Raw genomic sequence first — 18,658 nt, forward strand, 5'->3', positions numbered from 1 at the left:
TGAGCAGGTGAGCATGAGACCATCCTAAATCTTCCACCTGTGCCTTGCTGAAAATAAATCCATTATTTAAAGATGAGAAATGTGGTGCAGATGGGGCTGTCACAACGCAGCAGAGTCACCACTGCTCACCAGTAAGGAGAGGAATCTTAAAATTTCCCATACCATATTTTTGTTTACAGTGTGTTTTATGGAATATGTGGGTTGTTTTTTTTTTATGGTACCATTGCCATTAGCCAGCCCATTTCATTTCATTGAAGAGAAAGTGCGCTACAGGCTGGAGGATGCCTCTCTCACCCTCACGTCCCCTGCTGCCCTTGCCACCTCTTGAGCAGGCACATTGTTATGAGCTGTGTATTCTCACAATTCTCTTTTCCAGGAAATGTCCCAGGAGCAACAGAATCCACAGACAGAAGCAAAACACAGGGCACTACAGTTCAGACAACACAACAAGAGCATCGACAAGGTTAATTTAAAGAGCGCATGTTTCCACAATGGCAAAACTAACTGCAGAGAGCTTGGACTACAAAATACAGTATTATAGACAAAAGATTAAGACAAGATCTACACATGTTGCCTTGCATTTGTGGTAATCTACACCAATGAGAACATGTACTACAGCTATATTTGATTATGTATGGATATATTTGAAATAGTATACATTGTCTTGATGTTTTTCTGTAATGTAAATAAACTATTTATATCACACAATATAGTTTTTTCTTTTTCATGTATTTGTTATATATAATAAATACTCAGTGATGAGAAAAAAATTGCCTTTCTTAAATTTGCTGTATCTCATAGCTGTGTATAGTCTTGGGATATTGTATATGGACACTAACAAATCTCTTCTTTTTTTTTTCTTTTTCCAGTTCTAGTGGCAATTTTGAGTCTACTGAACTCAGTAGTAGGGTTTTGAGTTGGTCCAAGATCAGCGACAATTATGGATGTGGGAAAGGTGAAGAATAATTTAACCTACATTGAGGAGGGATAAAATATTTCAGATCCGGAGTCAACTACATTTCATCAGCCTTCTTCTCCCATACCATCTATCTTTACTCTCCCATAGCTTAGGAAGTCTTTGCCTTATAAATTAAATCCTAACCGAAGGGGAAATGGAAATTCTTGGTATCCGCGACAAGAGTGTCAGGGGTAATGTTTCGATTTGGGAGGGAATTAGGGGTCTGTCAAGGTGAACGCTACAAGAACACTTTGCAGAATCTCTAACTCTGGTCACTGGAGTGAGTGAAAATTGCTTCTTACTGTTGATTGAAAATTATTAGGTTAAAAAAGTTAATAACATAGTAACAGCTGAAATGCCAGCACCATTTGTACCTCGTGAACATGCTGATATAATTTATTTTTTCAAAGAGAAGGTGAAAACCACTCAGAAAACACCTTACGAATAACTTTATGGGTGACCCTACTCCATTAAATGTAATGAACTCAAATGTTGGCTATACCTCAGGAGAATAAGGGCATATGTTTTGTCACATCCACATGATGGACAAGATGCAAAGTTATTTCCATGGTAGCTGAAACTCTCCAAAACACATTCTTTTGAGAAGCTAGTATTACTTTAGTTTGTGCTATGAATTTTGAAGACGGCAGAGTGAGACTGAAGGGCAGAGTGCAGTAACTTCACTCCTGCTAGATAACATCCACTCCACTAATTGACTATCAGAGTACTAGTCACACTAAATAACATCACTGAACTAAAGATACCTTGTAACAGTACTCATTGTGCTGCTCCTTTACAGAGACTTTGCCTAGGCAGAAAGCACCCATGACAAGAGTTAGGAGTATTTCTCACTGTCATCACCATGTAAGAAATGGCATTTGAGTCAGAGTCAGCTCTGGGGTTACCTGGGATGATGGCTCATGAGTGTGTTTCCATTTCCTGCTTCAGCATCAGTCCGATCACTCACAACAGTCACCACCAACCCCATTGGTGACAGTCCACCCGATCTGGCCTTCAGACATGGGTGAAGTGATACTTCTACTCTAACACGGCTTTTGGTCTCCTCCCCACCCTAGCCTGCTTTGAAGTGAATCCATTGCATGATGTTCACACGGTCTCAGTTTTTGTCTTGTTCTGGGTTTCTTGGCTTTTTAAAGGTAATAAAAGGTGATTGGCAAGAGATATTTCCAGGCACCTGGTCTGTGCTGATTGATGGGAGTGGGAGTGTGGTGCTTTCGCAGGCAGCGGGGCAGACAACAACGGTGCAGGGCAGCCCCCCAGCGCTGGGCTGCTGGCCCTATAGGCACCATCTGCTGCCTGGAGCTGTGGGCCGGGGCAAGGCAGAGGGAGAGGGGGGCTCTACAGCCGCTCCCTGCTCCTCAGACCTCACCCCCAGCTCTCCCATCATCAAGTTTGCAGATAAGAAGAGTGATGGTGCAGGTTAGAATGCACAGCAGAGGCAGCAAGCAGGCATGATGCTGGCCTGCTAGACCACAGGGACATTTCCATGCTCAGACTCACTGTAAAATACTCCTCTTTGTTCCAGTCCTTGCTGGTTTTGTCTCCCACGCACAGGCTCAGCAGGGGTGGTACGATATAGAGGGGAACCCAGGCCCAGCAGCGCTGGGATGTACAGGTTTGGAGGCACAAGATCCATTCTAGGGAGACTGCAAGCTCTCTTAATTAAACTGATACCTAAGTGGCATTATAATGCCCCTCTACAGATCCCTCCATCAGCTAAACCCAATGCAGCAATGGCAGCGAGTCCCTCCAAGGAGCACTTCAGCGTGAGGTTGAGGATTAGGTTGGAGATGGCAAACTTAGCTCTACCCTGCACACACACACCCCCCCCCCGCCCCGTGCTTTGTACTGAGTGAGGTGTTGGAGTCTAACAAGCATCAAAACCACAGATTTGGAGCCAAATCCAAATGTCAGTTCCCCCACTGGGACTATCAGATCTGGATTGTTTATTTCAGTCACTTACATTAGATACAAAAATCAAATGTTAACACATACACACCGCCATGTAGCTATAGCAATAAACCTAATTAAAAAAAGGCAAGGCTTGGCCTGGCCTAAAATAGCATAACATCGCTTAGAAGTGAAAATAGGAGTCTGACACACTATCTCTAAACTTCCCGAAGTTATTTGCCTTGCTTTCACTGTGAAAGACCACATTTAATCCCTAAACAGCCTACATTTCTGAGGTGTTATTAGCTGCATCCCCAGCTGCAGTGTTGTGCCACAAAGCCTTCACACCTGCGAAAACAAGAACTGCTGCAGACCAGAGGGCAGAGAGGGGAAAGTGATTTTGGTTTTACTGCACAGAGGGCAGGTCCCACCGAACATTAGACCTCTTTGGGCCTTTCAAACTTAACCTGAAAATAATAGTATCTTGGATTGTACACACAGGAATGGAGATTTCTACAGAAAACAGTTGCAGAACTTGTACCGAACACAGCAACAAATATGGAGACGTGGATTTGGGGTTGCTTTTTCCTTTTCTGAAGGGACTGGAAAGTGCATTTGTTAGAGCTGTACGCTGGCCAGAACTCAAGATGTGAAAATCCTTGTGCAGTTTAACTTCACTAAATGAAGGGAGGTGGGCTGGGCACAGAAGGACCTGGCCAGGTGAACCACAGCCATGGGGACAGTGCCACACACAGGGGCAGAGCCCAGCTCCTCCACCCGGAGCCACATGGAGGGGTGCTGATGTGTTGCCATTTGTCCACTTCTCAGAGCACTCTTACACCAACAAGAACAAGCTCTTGTTTCTTATCGGGGGGGGGGGGGGGGGGGGAGCGGGCAGGCGAGGTGGTAATCCATTTATTTTGGCTGTTTCATAGGCTTTTTTTGTCATGGCACTGTGGGACCTGTAAATAACCTCACATTCCAGCACACGCTTACTTTAGAAGGACACAAGAGAAGACGTAGATGCACAAAGCCACTGACCAGACCAGTAATACCACACAGTGTGACTGCTTGGGCAACACACACCACTGACTTCCCAACAGCCTGCGGTCACTTGCCAGCCTGGCTGTTGTTTTAAGGAGGCCAAACCACTTGGTAAAAATAGGACTGCTGGCACACCCGTTCCCCAAGGCTTTTCCTCTCAGCCTGTAGCATTTTTTGAGCAAGAAGCCGTGTGCTTATTTTGTACGTGATGCATTTACACAACAGCATCCTGACCTTGGTCCTTAAAACAAAGCCAGGCACAGTATTGGCACGTGCTGAGTGCTGGTGAGCAGAGCCCACCTGCCCTCCCCAGCGCGAGATGTTCAGATGATGTTCAACCCCTCAGTGTCTACCACTGCAGGTGAACAAGCCCGCTGTGCCGGATCCCAGCCCAAAAAGACACCGCCTGTGTAGGTACATACAGCCTGATGGCAGCCGGTGGGTGACACACGACTCTCGCCTTCTCCCACCCCAAACGCTGCACTATAGGACAGGCACAGCTTCCACGCCTCTCCATCATGGTGCTTTTCCTTAAAATAAAGTCTGATCAGATGTTCATTATCATTCCCTTCCATCCAATGATAGTAAGACATGACTTACATAACATTATCATTACAAAAATATAATTAATGAAGGGAGGCTGGACATCCTATTCTAGCTGCTGGCCCCCTTAGCTGCACACTGCATGCTGAGGAGCTGTAATTACCTCAAATGCAAAGACATGGGGGCAGTTTTTCTTTGCTGCTGTAGCCATTAGTGTCTCATCTCCCCCACAAGCACGAGATCAGCTCAACTTTGCAGACACTTACCAGGTGCAAGCCTAGAGGTCCACGTGCTGAAGGCAGGGATGCGTGCACGCGTGGATGTCCCACATGCAGGTTAAGCGAGGGGGCGGGTGGACGTGGGGAGAAGGTGGGCGCCGTGTATCCCTGACTCCTATTTTCCAGAAGCAGCTCTCAAAAAGCCTCATCTTCAAAGAGCTCTCTAAAGTTTCTTTGAAAACAAAATGATTAAAGGCTATCTTCCCTCTCATCCAACATCAGACACATCTCGCGCCGCATCCTTGCTTTCACCCCTTATTATGCATACAGCTTTTTCCGCAGCTCCCAGTTTTGCGTCAGGATGGAAGTTACAACCCGGAATTAAAAGCGAAGTTCATTACCGCACATCAAAGTAGGCACCGTGCCTCGGCCAGGCCTGCCCTTTCTTTTATTTATAGGTATGTGGCTGGGCCAGGGCAGCTGAGGGGGTCAGGGTTGGTTGCAAGGTATTTACAGACATCAGCCCTGCAGGTTTGTAAGGCAAGCTGGAGGCGGGAATGTCCACATCTGGTGGTGCTGGTGGGGTTTCTCCCCCCAGAATAATCAGTAACCTCAACTGGGCTTAAAGGTAGATGGAGACACACTGGGCCATTACAATTAGGTCTTTAGAGCCATTTTATTAATAATATTTTAGCTATAGTTCTGGTCTGGACAGGCCATAATCTGGCTGACCAAGCCTAATAAATTTGCTCTGTTTGACACGGGAGGCAAAAATCTCATTTTTTTGCCCCACATGCATGCAGCAGCCAGAACACTGCACCCTGTCAGTGCCACCAAAGAAGCTTCTGCCAGTACCTGCAGGCAGGAGCAAGCAGGAGGGGCAGGAGCAAGCAAGGAGGGGCAGGCACAGCCAGATCCTACCCCAGATAGCATTTAGACTGATGCTTTGCCTTCAAATGCTTTTCATATTAGGTGGGCTTAATTTATTTTAGTTTCAGTTTAATTAACAGTTTTGTCACAGCAGGAGGGTGGTTGAAAACAAAGATGTATTTTTTAAAAAAAAAAAAAAGCCAGATTTTTGTCAACTTTTCCTTTTTTTTGCTGTATTGAATGTGAGCCACAAAGCAGTAAAATATTCCGCAGTCTCACACAGCAGCCGCCAAGCTGCATAATAAAAAAGCATGTGAGGAATCTGCTCTATAATGCTAACTAGGTGGCATCAGCCACAGCTTTGTAAATAAAACGTGAGGCCCATTTTGCTCAGCTTAGGCAGAGCAGACCCCCAGGTAGGAGCCTTGATTTCAGTCCCTCTCCCATTTGAGTTTCCCTGGGCGGCGGGAGCCTTTAGGCTGTGTGGCTGTTCCTCACCGGGGATGAGGAGGACAGGAATGGGGTTTCATCCCACCAGTGACCAAACCCCACAGATGCAGATGTGACCCCAGCCACTGCCATCCTCTGGCTCACTTTTCTGAGGTCACAGTGCCTCCACCTGTCACCACCCCAATGTGAAATAAAAATGATTGGAAGGTGAAAAATGTTAAGAAAATGTAGTAGCACCTCATAAAGTTGCCATGAGAGAAGCTTTAAAAGGGGCTTGCTTTACATCGGGTCACTCAGAAATTAAATGTAATTATTCAGGATAAAATCGGGCTTCTAAATGCAAATGCATGTGACAGACCATCGACCCTGATGGGGAAGAGGGGCAGCGGCGGGTTTTACATTGAGGAGCTTTCAGCAGAACAGGGACGAGCTGAGAGGTGAGGAAGAGCCATTTAATGTGACCTGAATTAGTGGCTATAGATAGTGCTTCCTGCATGTTTTACATTTTCAAATAAAAAGGATCTTCTTGTTTAATGGTTAATAAAAATGATTAGTGCTCCCAGGGCACGGATCCTGACAGATGCAGACTGTGCTGGAGGGACCAGCTACAAGACACAAGAGAAGATTAAACCGATTTTTTTTTTCCTGTGGAGTACATCTCTACCAGCATTTGCAAGTTAATTTGTAATATAATTATATGTTGTTTCTGTCACAGAAGTGCAGCACGTGTGATGGGCCAGGGGCCTGCCACTGTCACCGGCAGCCTGCAACAGCCCAGCAAACACTTCTGCAGCAAAGAAAAGACAACAGCTAAGAGGCTCTGTGTGTGTGTATGTATATATTCACATTTATATATACACACATATATGTGTGTGTATACATATACACACATATATTATATATGCACATGTATATACATATATATGCACACATACATATAATGAATACATACCTATATTTTAAAAATATAATTTTTAATATATATTTGTCTGTGTATATATATAGATATATTTGTGTGATGGATACTGTACAGCAGAACAAGCTGATTGCCTTAGAGCACGTGCTGCTTTAAAGCCATCCAGGCTAACTGGCCAGAAAAGCTTTGTCCTGCCCAGCTCTCTAGTGCAGCACCCAGCATCACCACCTTCCCAACAAAAATAAAACCTGCCATGCCAGCCTCTTGGCAGCTCTACAACTTCACTCTGAAAGCTGGGTTGACTTTTCTTTTTTTATTATTTTTTATTTTCATGGCATGCCATGTAGAGGATTATGGTCAGTAATAGTTTTCTAAGAAATAAAGTCTATGAAAGTAATTGTTAGAAACAAGCAGCAATAGCAAATGCTTGCTGAGTGGTTGCCATAGTGCAGGAGCACAATTTGAGATTTAATATCATTACTAACGATATTTACTTGGCCTGCAGGAGAGAGTGAGACTTGCGCTCCCTAAATGTCATTTGACTGCTAATATGTCAGCAAGCGCACCCAGCCCAGCCCCGGGAAGGGACGCAGTGTGACCCAGGGCATCACTGTCTGCAGGAAGGCAATGCTGCTGCTGCCGGTGTCCCATCCACAGGCTGTGCCCACTGCCCCAAGGAGCCCACATTTGGCAAGTATGTGGTTCCCCAAAGAGCCCACACACATGCAGCCACAGTTCTGGAGCTCAGCTCCTCCCTGGCACCCATGGGGTAGCACTGCCCAGCACCCAAAACAAGCCCCAGGCTCCTATTTACTGGTCTTTTTTGGCCAAGTTACACAGACTGCAAGTTCAGGCTTTCTGTCCTGTTGGGCTTCTCCATGGGAGGGGGAGACATATTGTGTTGCTGTAAAGTGGGCCATTTAGTTTATTAAACGCTGTTAAGGGTGCCCTGAGGTCTCTGCACATGTGGGACCATCAAGGCGGAATCGTTATTATTATGCTTCTTATTAGTCATAGTCATTTTCCCAGTGATACGTCTCACGTCCAGATGTCTTCCCATCTATCTCTTAAATTTTGTGATGCCAATGCAAAAGTATTACGAAGATGGACTAGTCCAAGTCCCACTTCACATGGTACAGGAGCAGAACATTCATGCAAAAATAAATATATATTTTTTTAAATTAAAAGACAAACCAAAAAAAGGGTCATAGTTGGCTAAAAATGAATTGCGCAGTGCATAAAAGAGACAACAGATTAGAGAAGATAACATTTTAGTTTAAGTGTTCCATCATTATTAATTCATTTGGTGCTCTTTATGATAATACCAATCATTTGGAATTCATTTGGTGTTTATGTGGATGTCATCTCGACTCCTGCAGAAATTCCAAAGTAATTCAGCATTAATGTGCTATTAAAAATTGTTACCAGCCACTACCTTCATTACTTCACCAGCACAGACTAATCTTTCTTCTCTCATTCTCTAAATTCAAATTTCAGTGTTTATTTTGCTTTTATCTTTATTAGGGTTTTAAAATGTAATGCTTCTATTTAAAAATTCTCCTTATGCTACATGAGTGTTGTCTGGTTTTGACAGTATCAAAACTATGCAAATAAAGGAGGGGGTTAATGGTGATTTTTCATTTTGTTACTGGCATTTGACTGAGAAACAACCAAAAAGGTTTCATCTTATCATTTACAACAGTGAAGTTATCGAGCTGGTATTTATGTTCGCAGCAGATGACACAGAACCAAATCTGTATGAAATACCATCTGTACCATACTGTACCATACAGTAGAGTCAGGCAGGGAAGAGATGGGGCTGTCCCAGCCCTCCCGGGGCGCAGGGTATCCAGGGAATACCGCGGGGACCGAAAGGGCCAAGATGCCACTGACAACCCTTTTCTGGACTCACCCCATCAGTAGAGCATCCTTCTGCTTCCAGCTTGGGAAATGCTGGGATGGCAGCTGCAATAATAGATATTCTCAGTCCAAACTCCATCAGTAGAGGACAAAAGGCTGCACTTGCATGTAACAGTAAAAAAAAAAAAAAGCCCTAGGAGATTAAATGCAGAAAAACCCTGCACTAAAAGAGCATTAATTAGGTTTTATAGTCAAGGACTTGAAGATTAGAAAATGCCAGTTTGCTGGGAGTCTGAAAAAAAATTTTTTAAAAAGAAAGAATATACAAAGGTTGGGTTTAGTTCTTAGCTGTGCCTGTCTTGTGCAGCCCCCTAATTACATGATCACATACAATTTTTCTCCTGGACACCTGCTTCTTTTGGACCACAGAACAACAGCATACAGGGGCAGAGTGAAGTTTGGGCTTGGCAACTCTCAGTCCAGCATCCACAACAGGAGGGCTTGACCATGCAACCAAATGACACTCTTCCAATGCTGCTTCGTAAATATTACTTGTTTGAAATTACAGACCACCACAGACCCGCACATATGTGAGCAAAGATAGAGGGGTGGGTATTGTTCAGTGCTCTGTAGCCCAGAGAGAGTAGAGAATACAACATAAAGCTTGCCATCACTTCAAACACACTTCTCACAGAAGGGAGGGATGAAGTCCCCCAGGTGACCGATGAAGCCAAGCCCATCAGCAGGGTCAGGTCGGTGCCTGGGCAGCATGGGCGGGACAAGGGAAATGGTCACACCGGAGCTGACTCTAAATACCCCCGGCCAGTGGCAGGGAAGGAGCCAGCACCCACCTGGCTCCTGACCATGGAGAAGGGAGATGCCACCATCATCCCCTGGCACCACCGGGTCCTGGCGGGGGCTGAGCATCCTCTGCCACTCACGCCGACCAAGGATCACAGCTTTACATGAAGAATAAAGCCTATCACAGAGGAATTTTCCACTTAATCAAAATCCTGTGAAGAATATGAAAGCTTACAGGTTACAGGAACCTGGCAGCTCCTACTTGTCTGTCATGTCTTTAAGGATTGCCATTAAGTCATAAACGTGACAAAGATTAAAGAGTTTATTAATGTTATTAGAGAGTTGAGATAAAATGCCATGCCTTGCAGGGTCTCTCTCCTTCTCTCACTATTTAATGAAAACATTTTCATCACTTTCTGAATCTATTATACCAAATATTCATTTCAGGAGTCCTAAGATTATTTTATTTTAATTAGAAAAGATGTAGCAACCACCTGAAAGTAATACAGTTAAAATACCTTGCCACGATTCCCCTTCTCCCTGCTGCTGGCAGAGGACCATTTCTCCAGCTGTGGTGTGGTGGCAGAGCGAGCCCAGGGTGACCGAAGGCACGCACGGAAGTTTTGCAGCGTGGCAGGACGATCATGCTGGTCCCTCCAGGAGACCCAGAGAGTCAGCAGCACCTCAGGCCAGGCCTTTCAAATGGCTCCACACATCTCCAAAAGCCACTGTGTTGGCCAAGGTTAACAGGCAATGAGAGCTGCTGTATCTGCAGGTTGGACGGGGGGCACATCTCTGAGGACCAAGCAAAGGGTGGCAGTATCTTCAGCAGGTACAGGAGAAAAAAATGAAGTCCTTGCCAGTGGATAAAAGCAAGAGAGGAAAAGAAGCTTAAAAAAAATTAAAGAAAAACGGACATTTGTGATGGCCTGTGAAATCAGCATTACCCTCTGCAAATCTATGGCAACTATTCACAAAACCAGAAGAAAATAAGGAGCCAAAGTCCGTCCTTGGTGTGGCTGCTTTGACTTCGGTGGGCATTACACCATGGCTGAGTTTTAATCCATGTTTAGAGCAAGTCCAGTCTTTGGTGATAAAGACTGAAAATCAGCCACTTTCAAGCAGCACCTGGACAGTTACATTTTCCTATGTGTGCCTTCCGTTCCAGCTCAAGACTTTTTAACTGTATTTGCAACACAAGCAGCTCACAGATGTTCTTTCTTTTAAACTTTCCAACTAACCCAATTTAATTTGTTAATTTATTCTGTAACCTGATTTACTGTTAATTTATTTTGGTGAGTAAGATATCCCAGCTTTAAGTTCCAATTAATTAAAGGGGAGGGCTTAATGTTTTTGCTACGCAGTATCTTCATGCCACATTGTATTCCATTTTAACACTGCACTGAAGCATTTCCAAAGTTTATTGCCATTACCTAATATAAATCCATACATCTGAAAATTAATTTCATGGACACAAAAGATTACTCTTTGCAAATGTACCTTTAAGAGGGGAATATTGGCTATAGCAATCATCACTTGTTGCTTAGCAACAGCCATAGCATCACTTACAGCAGCTTTATCCTAAACAGCAATGTAAAACCCAGGGACATGGCTATCCATCCCTGCAAGTGCTGCTCAGAGCTGGGTTAATAGATTCGGGTTTTGCTAATTTTCCTTTTTTTTTTTTTTTTTTTTGGAGGGGTGTCTGATTTCAGGGATCTTAAAAACAATAAAGTAATCCTCAACCATTAAAATAAATTTAAGCAGCAGTTAAAAGCTTGGTGCCCCATTATGACCACGATGGCAATGCCAACACAAGTCAACGTAAGAACAAGCACACCTGTTCAGGTTGTGGCTATGCTACAACCAGCTCAGCATTTTGCACTGAAGCCTTTTAAAAAATTTACACATAGTCTGTTGCAATCAACTCAAGATTAGAAGAGGGAAATCAGATTATATTAAGACCATCCTGAGGGTATCCCGAGGCTGTTCTAGTCTTCCTGAAGCCTGGAGTAGTCCCTACAGCCAGAAGCTGTCAGCTCTCATCTCTATTCTTGCGACTAGCCAGAACTGAGACAAATGACCTTTGCAATGGTGCATACATCCCTGCGCCCGCCCGTCCGTCCGTCCATCCACATCGCTGTGCCTCCTCCAGCTCCTCCCCTTGGCACGCTGCCTGCCGAGCAGCTCTCCAATGTGATGCTCCCGCCTGCCCTTTGCCAGCCATGGGTGCCAGCCAGCTGCTCCCCTTTGGCCAAAAAAAGTGGCAAGTAAATATTCTAACAGCATCCATTAGCCCAGCCTTTGATGGCTCGTGGAGAGGGGCCCACAGGCTTGGGCCTGGGTTTTAAAGCCATTATGCCGTATCTGTAGGCATGGCTAATTCACAAAAGATGAATGCAGGGTTTGCAATCAAGGAAAAATTAGCACCTCAGCCAGCAGAGAGGGTGAACATGCGAGCCAGCCAGCACTGCCAGCAACCTTGATTCTGTTTTTGGCAAAGCTGGATGGCTTGGCAAACACAATGGTAATGAGATAAACTGAAATACCAGGCAACGGAGCTGCTCTTTGAAGTAATTATCCTCCAGGGCAACAAGGAACACGATGAAAAGGTTTTTTAGAGACATGGTGTGGATGCACAGGGAACATTATTTGCATTCCTGAAGTCAGCCCTCAATTTGCAAGGCTCAGGTGTAACAATGCCAAGCAGCCAGAGAAAGAGCAGGAAAGCCCCAGCAGCAGCTACAGAAACAAGGCAATACAGCAAGAAGAGGAGCTGTGCAAGGAGCAGCACTACAGGGCAGCACCACCCCAGCAATGCCGGTGTGAAACCTTTATTGCTCCTGAGAAAGGCCTGCCCAGGCAGCTGTGCTGTACCCAGTGTACTGACCCACAGACAGAGGCTTCATTGCAAACATTTAACTTTCAGAAATACACATCCATTTAAGGGGTAGAGCAGTGGACTAGAGACGAGGCGAAGGATGAAATCACACACTGTCAAATCTCATAGTTGGGAGCTACAGGTGAGCACCAAGTGGGATTTCATCTGGCCAGCTCTGCAATGCCATGCACGCACAAGAAGAAACAAAAGGCAAGGCAAGGCAAGAGCAACACATGGCACAGCACACTCCCTTGGGTCGCTTGTGGCTAACCGAGTAAGCCACTGGCATTTTCCTATTGGGACACTTGAAGCTAGTCTAAATTTGAGGTCTTAAACAAAATTATTTTCAAAGCAACCACGTAACAGCTGGCATCACAAATTCCCCACGCACAACCTGCTGTGATGAGTGGGTTTCACTTAGAGAGGCTCAGGGTTAAAGCTGCACCAGCAGCAGATCACCTCTCACTCCCCAGAAGGTGGGCGGGTGAGCATCTCCCCAGGCCCCACTGGAGGGAACAGCTGAGAGGGATGCAGGACATATCCCACTGCTCCAAGGCTTCCACTGCAGACAGCAGGGCTTGCGTGGTACTCTTCCAATACTTATGAGTTAAAATCTTTTCAAAAAAAAAAACATCCTAAGTGGGTGAAAGGTCTATTTTTTTTAATATTTTTTTTCAAATACAAATGAACAGAGTGATGCAAACCTAGGCCTGGACCAAGGACCAGATGCGCAGACAGAGCAGCTTTTACTCTATAATAATTCATCTGACTTCAGAAACTTGCTTGAGCCACTGCATGGTGACCCTGTCCTTGCCCACAGTCCACAGGAGGGAGACAACTGCCCAATTCCTGCTGAACCTTAGAACCTTTTCCTTCTCTCACCCACAGCAGACTTTATAATCTTTTTTTTTTTTTTTTAATAGAAAGACCATAAAAATAAGAACACATGTGAGGACTGGGAGGTGACAAAAGGCCAAGTGGTAGGGACACATGTGGAGGCAGCAGGACCGGCAGCAGCGTGATGGGACAGAGGAGAGGGACACGCAGCCCTGGCCACGAGATTCTGCAGCTTTCCCAGTGCCATCCCTTCCCTCTGCCTCTGCCACCACCGGGTTTTTGGCAAAGGAGCTGCAGGTGAAGCGGAGTGCGAAGCCCAGATGCACTTCTACGAGTCCCTCAAAAAACACCCAAATTTTAAAGATGGTGCAGGAATGCCTCCTGGGGCAAGCCCACAGCTCCCACCTAGGCTGGATCCCTGCGAATGGCAGTTTCACAAAGAAAAGCTCTATTCTAGGCAAAAGCTCCACATTTCCTTCTGCACAGCAAATAGTCCCTGTTAATGCAGAGCCAACCAAGGCGAAAATGTTTATTACAGAGGAGAATTATAACAGAGGAGTACCTGAATCCAGAACAAAATGTAAAATCGGAAACAAATGTAAAAAGCTCTATAAAAGTTTTAATGGATCTTTTCAGATGTGGAGTGGCATTTTACAGTGATGTTTTAAATTATTTCTTCTTTTTAGCTTTTAGGCAGACCATCAATCTGAGGGGCTCTTTCTGCCTGCAAAGGCACTTCAAAGCTTCAAAGCAGGCACCTACCAGATGACTGCTGGTGGGCAAAGCGCAGCTAGGCTTGAAAAAAGTCAGGGCCCCGGGCTTTGCAGCAAGGGGAGCTGCAGCCTAGCAGGACAGTCTCCCAAACGCCACCACCCAGTGAGACCCAGCAGCACCCGAGCCCGTGGGACCTTTGCTGCTGGCTTGAAAGGGAGCAGCACACGGCGGGGGTTTGGTGTGGAGGGATGAACAGCCGGCACAAAATGGAGTGCGTACATCTCCTGCTGCTTACAAATGCATGTATATACAGTGAGGCAGTCCTCCCTAGAAGCTTCTCCCATACTTACTTTTTTAATGCCAAGGACCTAATTTCAGGATTTGACTCCAGCCTACGCATTTCCAACACCTTAAAAGTCTCAAAGTGTATGCTTAAATATCTTTGGCCTATCGCTGACCTTTCCGAATCTCAGGAACAGCCATTTCTTCTTGCTGATGCAGATGCAGGAAATTCTTAAGTAAATCCTAACTGAAAGCCAGAAAAGCAGATAAGAGGCTAATCCTCCAGCCTGTCAGACCCCAGGTTCCCTCGGACTGCAGGTCGAGTGAGTCCTTGCTCTGCAGACCAGCTCAGCAGTTTGCTCGCCCCTATCTTGACTGTGTTGGTGTGTGCTTCACCAGGGCTGGGGAGGAAGGCGGCCCCACTTTCCAAAGAGGGAAATATTTTGCTGCTCTTCATTCACTTACTGACATTCATGGTTCATGAAGCCCATCTCTCGCTGCTGCTCCTTTCACAAAAGACCTTGCAGAAGTCTATGGAAAATGCATTCAAAGCAACACACCACGGTTCAGGTGGCGGTTTTTGTCAGTATTTGTTAGGTTTTGTCTACATAAAGCCCTCTCTTCCTCAAAATCCTAATTGGAAATACGGGATGCTACTCAGTTAGGAATAGCAATGATGTCTTTTAGGGATATGTCTATGTTAGTTAATAGGGCAAATAGTTTCAAATGCAGTAGCACTGTATATGCAAAAAGTATCGATTTTGATGCCTTCAGAGACTTTGCTCTGGCTAAAAGAAAATCAAAAAGAAAAAAAAAAAGAAGCAATTTTATCTAGAATACTGTAGTATTGCTCTTGTCTGAATTCTGTCTGCTTTCTCAAGAAGGGGTCTGGAAAACCAATACAGGGAGAAAATGAAATCCTAGCCACTCACTCATTAATGAAACAGCAACAAACTCATTAAGAGCAGCAATTGCTGCCGAGGGTGCCCTGGTTGCACCAGCTGCTCTGTGCAGCAGAGCCCTGCCGGGAGCCCCAATTAGGCTGATGGAGCTTGCCAGACCGGTGGGGGGCCAGCCTGCCCCCACAATTTAGAGGAGCTGGGCCCATGTGGGACTGTCACAATGACAGAGACCCCACCTATATTAAAAACGCTAGCGGTCGCCACAAAAGCTGCTACAGAAGAAACCCGCACAGACAAATGGCGTGGCCAGGAGGGCAAGCGTGCCTAATGCTTATCTGTGGTGCTTCTTCGCAACTCACATACACTGACCCCTGTCCCCTCCACCACCAAAGGCTGGAGGTCTCAAATCACCCCTTTTTCCCCTTATTTCACGCCCCCTCTGCTCCCGGGCAATTCTTCCTGAGCCTGAAGGAAGCAGGCAGCATTAAAACCGCAGGTAGCATGAAGAGAGTGAGAAAACAATGAAGTTGGTTGAAAATAACCTCAATAAATTAAACCCCTTGGAGGTTAGTTTTGTCCTGTTGCCTTTCAGGCTTGCATAGGACTGCTCTTACTGAGTCCGCTTGTCACCACGAGAGACCCATGGTCTCTGCAAACACCAGCAATCACTTGGTTTTCCTGTGCTGCATTTGCCAGAGCCCAGCCCTAACCTGAAGGACAGCCTGGCACAAGCTCAAAAGACAAGTGGGCAACCTTTCAGTTTGGAGTCATCTCATGCCCGAGAAGCTGACAAGTCTTGTCGTGCTGGAGGTGGAAGCCTGAAGGTCAAAACCCAACTCCATGACCAAGAGTGAAGAAGTAATTTCAGATGTGCTGCTCGGAGAGGTATGCGGGGCTGATGTCATGCCTGCAGGACAGCCTGATGACTTGGCCCCGCTCTCCTCAAAGCTAGAGAAAGGCGATCCTCAGAGGACAAGAATACAACTTATACAGCTCTGTTGTTTCAATAATGTTATTTTCTAAATGCATTTGCTTTACCAAATGGCACTTAAAAGCTTGGCTACAAATGACCGTTGTCATTTCTCCCCCAGGGAACCGAATTGCTTCATCCCAACACACATCACCCGCTGAGGTAATCACAGCTGCTATGCCAGAGGCTACATGAAGAACGCAGGACCCCCCCATACCAGGGCATACCGAAGGTCCAGCCAGCCCAGTTCCTCTCCTCTGATTTTGGTCAACAGCAGAGGGTAAGAATGTTGGGTCCCTCGCCAGGACTCCCCTGATGAACCCTTACTACTGCTGCCTGCTGGCAGTCACTCACAGGCCCTCTTCCATCAACACTACTGGGTCAACGCTGGGGAGAGGCAGCCTGGGGACTTTGGAGTGGATAGATGATGCAGTGAATGACCCACTGCTGCTTTGAGCAGTGACAGCAAGTGCAGGGACCTTGTCTTCCCCCTCTCTTTCTCCCATGTCCTCCTGACTCCTTCTCACTTGTAACCAGGGATTCACTAGAGCGGGAACTTCTCCCTTCTGCTCCTGCTGCTCCTGCCAACAGTTCTCTTGCTCCTCCCCGTCTAGTTCAAATTTCAGACTCAAGGTTTTCCCTAAAGGCCTTCCTAATCCTCCCAGTTCTTCTCCTTGCACACCTCCATCCTGTCCTCCATCAAGGACGGCTGTAAAGTCACTTGGCAGTATGTCTTCACAAATGTTGGTGCATGCTTGTTCAGTATTAAAATTTGTCTACATTAATGTTGCCATAATTAGTATTTGAATAAAGTAAGCAAAACCCAGAATACTAAGAAATACTAAGCTGTCACAAAAACAGGAGTTCAGCAGCACAGCTGAAGTACTTCCAACCCTCTCTTATCAAAAATAGAAAGACAGTGAAGGAACCTCTTGACCATGTCCTTATCTCACCCTTGCAAGAACTCCGGGGACTAGAAGGTTGGTGGAGCTTTGTGTGCCTTACACACCAGATTATGAGAACATTAAAGGTCAGTTCAATAGATACAGGATGTATTTGTATATCATCTATTGCATAGGTGCCCTATGTTACATTACCAAAGCTTCACCAATATTCATCTACATCAGTGAAAACAGTATTGCCTACCCATGAGGTATTAGAACTCGCAAAGCCCCCACAGGTGGTGGATATGGTCTTCTCGCTGGTTTGACCTGCCCTTTCACATCCCTGTACCTTTGGCTGTTCTATGTACTTATTTCTAGATGAGGGTTTTTTTCTGATGCATATTGACATTCTCTGATGACAAAACATGTTAATCATAGCATAGTGGAGCAGCAATACCAAGAACATTACACAACACTATTCTTCACCAAACTAAGACCTACCATCCTATACAAAATCTCTGGTCCCATCAGAAGAGTCTCAGACATGGTTTATCTCTGCCCCTGTACCACTTTTTGTAGTCATTGCCTGAAGGGAAGGGCAGGAAGGTACCAGCTTGCTGAGCAGCAGTCACAAAGAGCAAATACCCCACACCAGATGATCTTTCCTGAGAGCAAGCTGCAACAATGCACTGGCCATCAGCCAGGATTTGGTGGCTTGCCCCTAACTGACCACCACTAGCTGACTGTACCGCACCACTCCCCAGTGCTCCTGGCACAAAGAAAATTGAACTACTGTAGGGCAAGGATCTGTAAAAGAAGAACACATTATGGCCCCTGATTTTGCTGGACATACCCAGGAGAATTTGGGGACACTGAATAACCTTTGATGATAACTAAGACTGATCTGGTCAGCTGGTGAAGCCATGCTGAATTTGATTAATACTTTTGATGAAAAAACAAAATCCTGAATCCGGAAATAGATACATTGAAAAACGTTTTGACATTTTCTAAAACTTTCTTTTCTTACCTTGAATTTTCCTAGAAGGGCACACACAACAGATTTTATACATCCATCCTTACCTGGGTAGTCTCTCTTTGTAACCAAAGGAGAGGTTTGTTTAAAATGCTCTTAAAATTAGACTCTGAAAAGCCTCTGCAGACAACTGTCATCCTTCACAAAGAAAGTGTCGAGGGACACCAACTAGTTCTTCTAGATGCTCCACAGTGCTGATGGTGAAACCTCTCCTCCTGCTGTGTTTGGAAATTCCCACATGTCTTAATGCACCTGGAACAACTGCCAAAAGGTATTGTTGAAGCAAAAACCTTTCAAACCTAAAAAATAATTACATGGATTTCACATGAAGTGACACTGGTAATATGCTTTTAAACAGAGACATACAAGGCAACAGACAAAAATACTGAGATCAGAAAATGACTAATACTAAAAAGCCATTTTTACAGGACATCCAGAGGAAAGATAACCATGGTCTGAATATCGGAGAGAAGGCACTAGAAGGTGCAGAACCTTTTCCTAATTAATTATGAGTTGTAAGGCAAAGGAAATCAGCCAGTTGAGAGCAAATTCAGCGAGACAGGGATTTCAACATTTGAAACACT

General features: G+C 45.3%; 1 protein-coding gene and 1 long non-coding RNA gene across 2 annotated transcripts in view; one reads left to right on the forward strand and one right to left on the reverse strand.

Moving 5' to 3' along the window:
• The window catches only part of TMEFF2 (transmembrane protein with EGF like and two follistatin like domains 2), a 133,267-nt gene extending 131,131 nt beyond the window's left edge, over window positions 1-2,136 (forward strand). Inside the window, exons 10-11 of the mRNA XM_074829581.1 lie at window positions 377-463; window positions 870-2,136. Coding sequence (XP_074685682.1) covers window positions 377-463; window positions 870-966 — 184 coding nt within the window. The 3' untranslated portion in view covers window positions 967-2,136. The remainder of the gene's footprint in view (window positions 1-376; window positions 464-869) is intronic.
• LOC141925407 (uncharacterized) overlaps window positions 1-18,330 on the reverse strand; it is a 29,209-nt gene extending 10,879 nt beyond the window's left edge. Inside the window, exon 1 of the long non-coding RNA XR_012623863.1 lies at window positions 18,122-18,330. This is a non-coding gene — a long non-coding RNA (uncharacterized LOC141925407). The remainder of the gene's footprint in view (window positions 1-18,121) is intronic.
• Between the last annotated feature and the right edge of the window lie 328 nt (window positions 18,331-18,658).

This window comes from Strix aluco, chromosome 6 (genome assembly GCF_031877795.1).
Source record: "Strix aluco isolate bStrAlu1 chromosome 6, bStrAlu1.hap1, whole genome shotgun sequence".
Classification (NCBI taxonomy): Eukaryota; Metazoa; Chordata; class Aves; order Strigiformes; family Strigidae; genus Strix; species Strix aluco.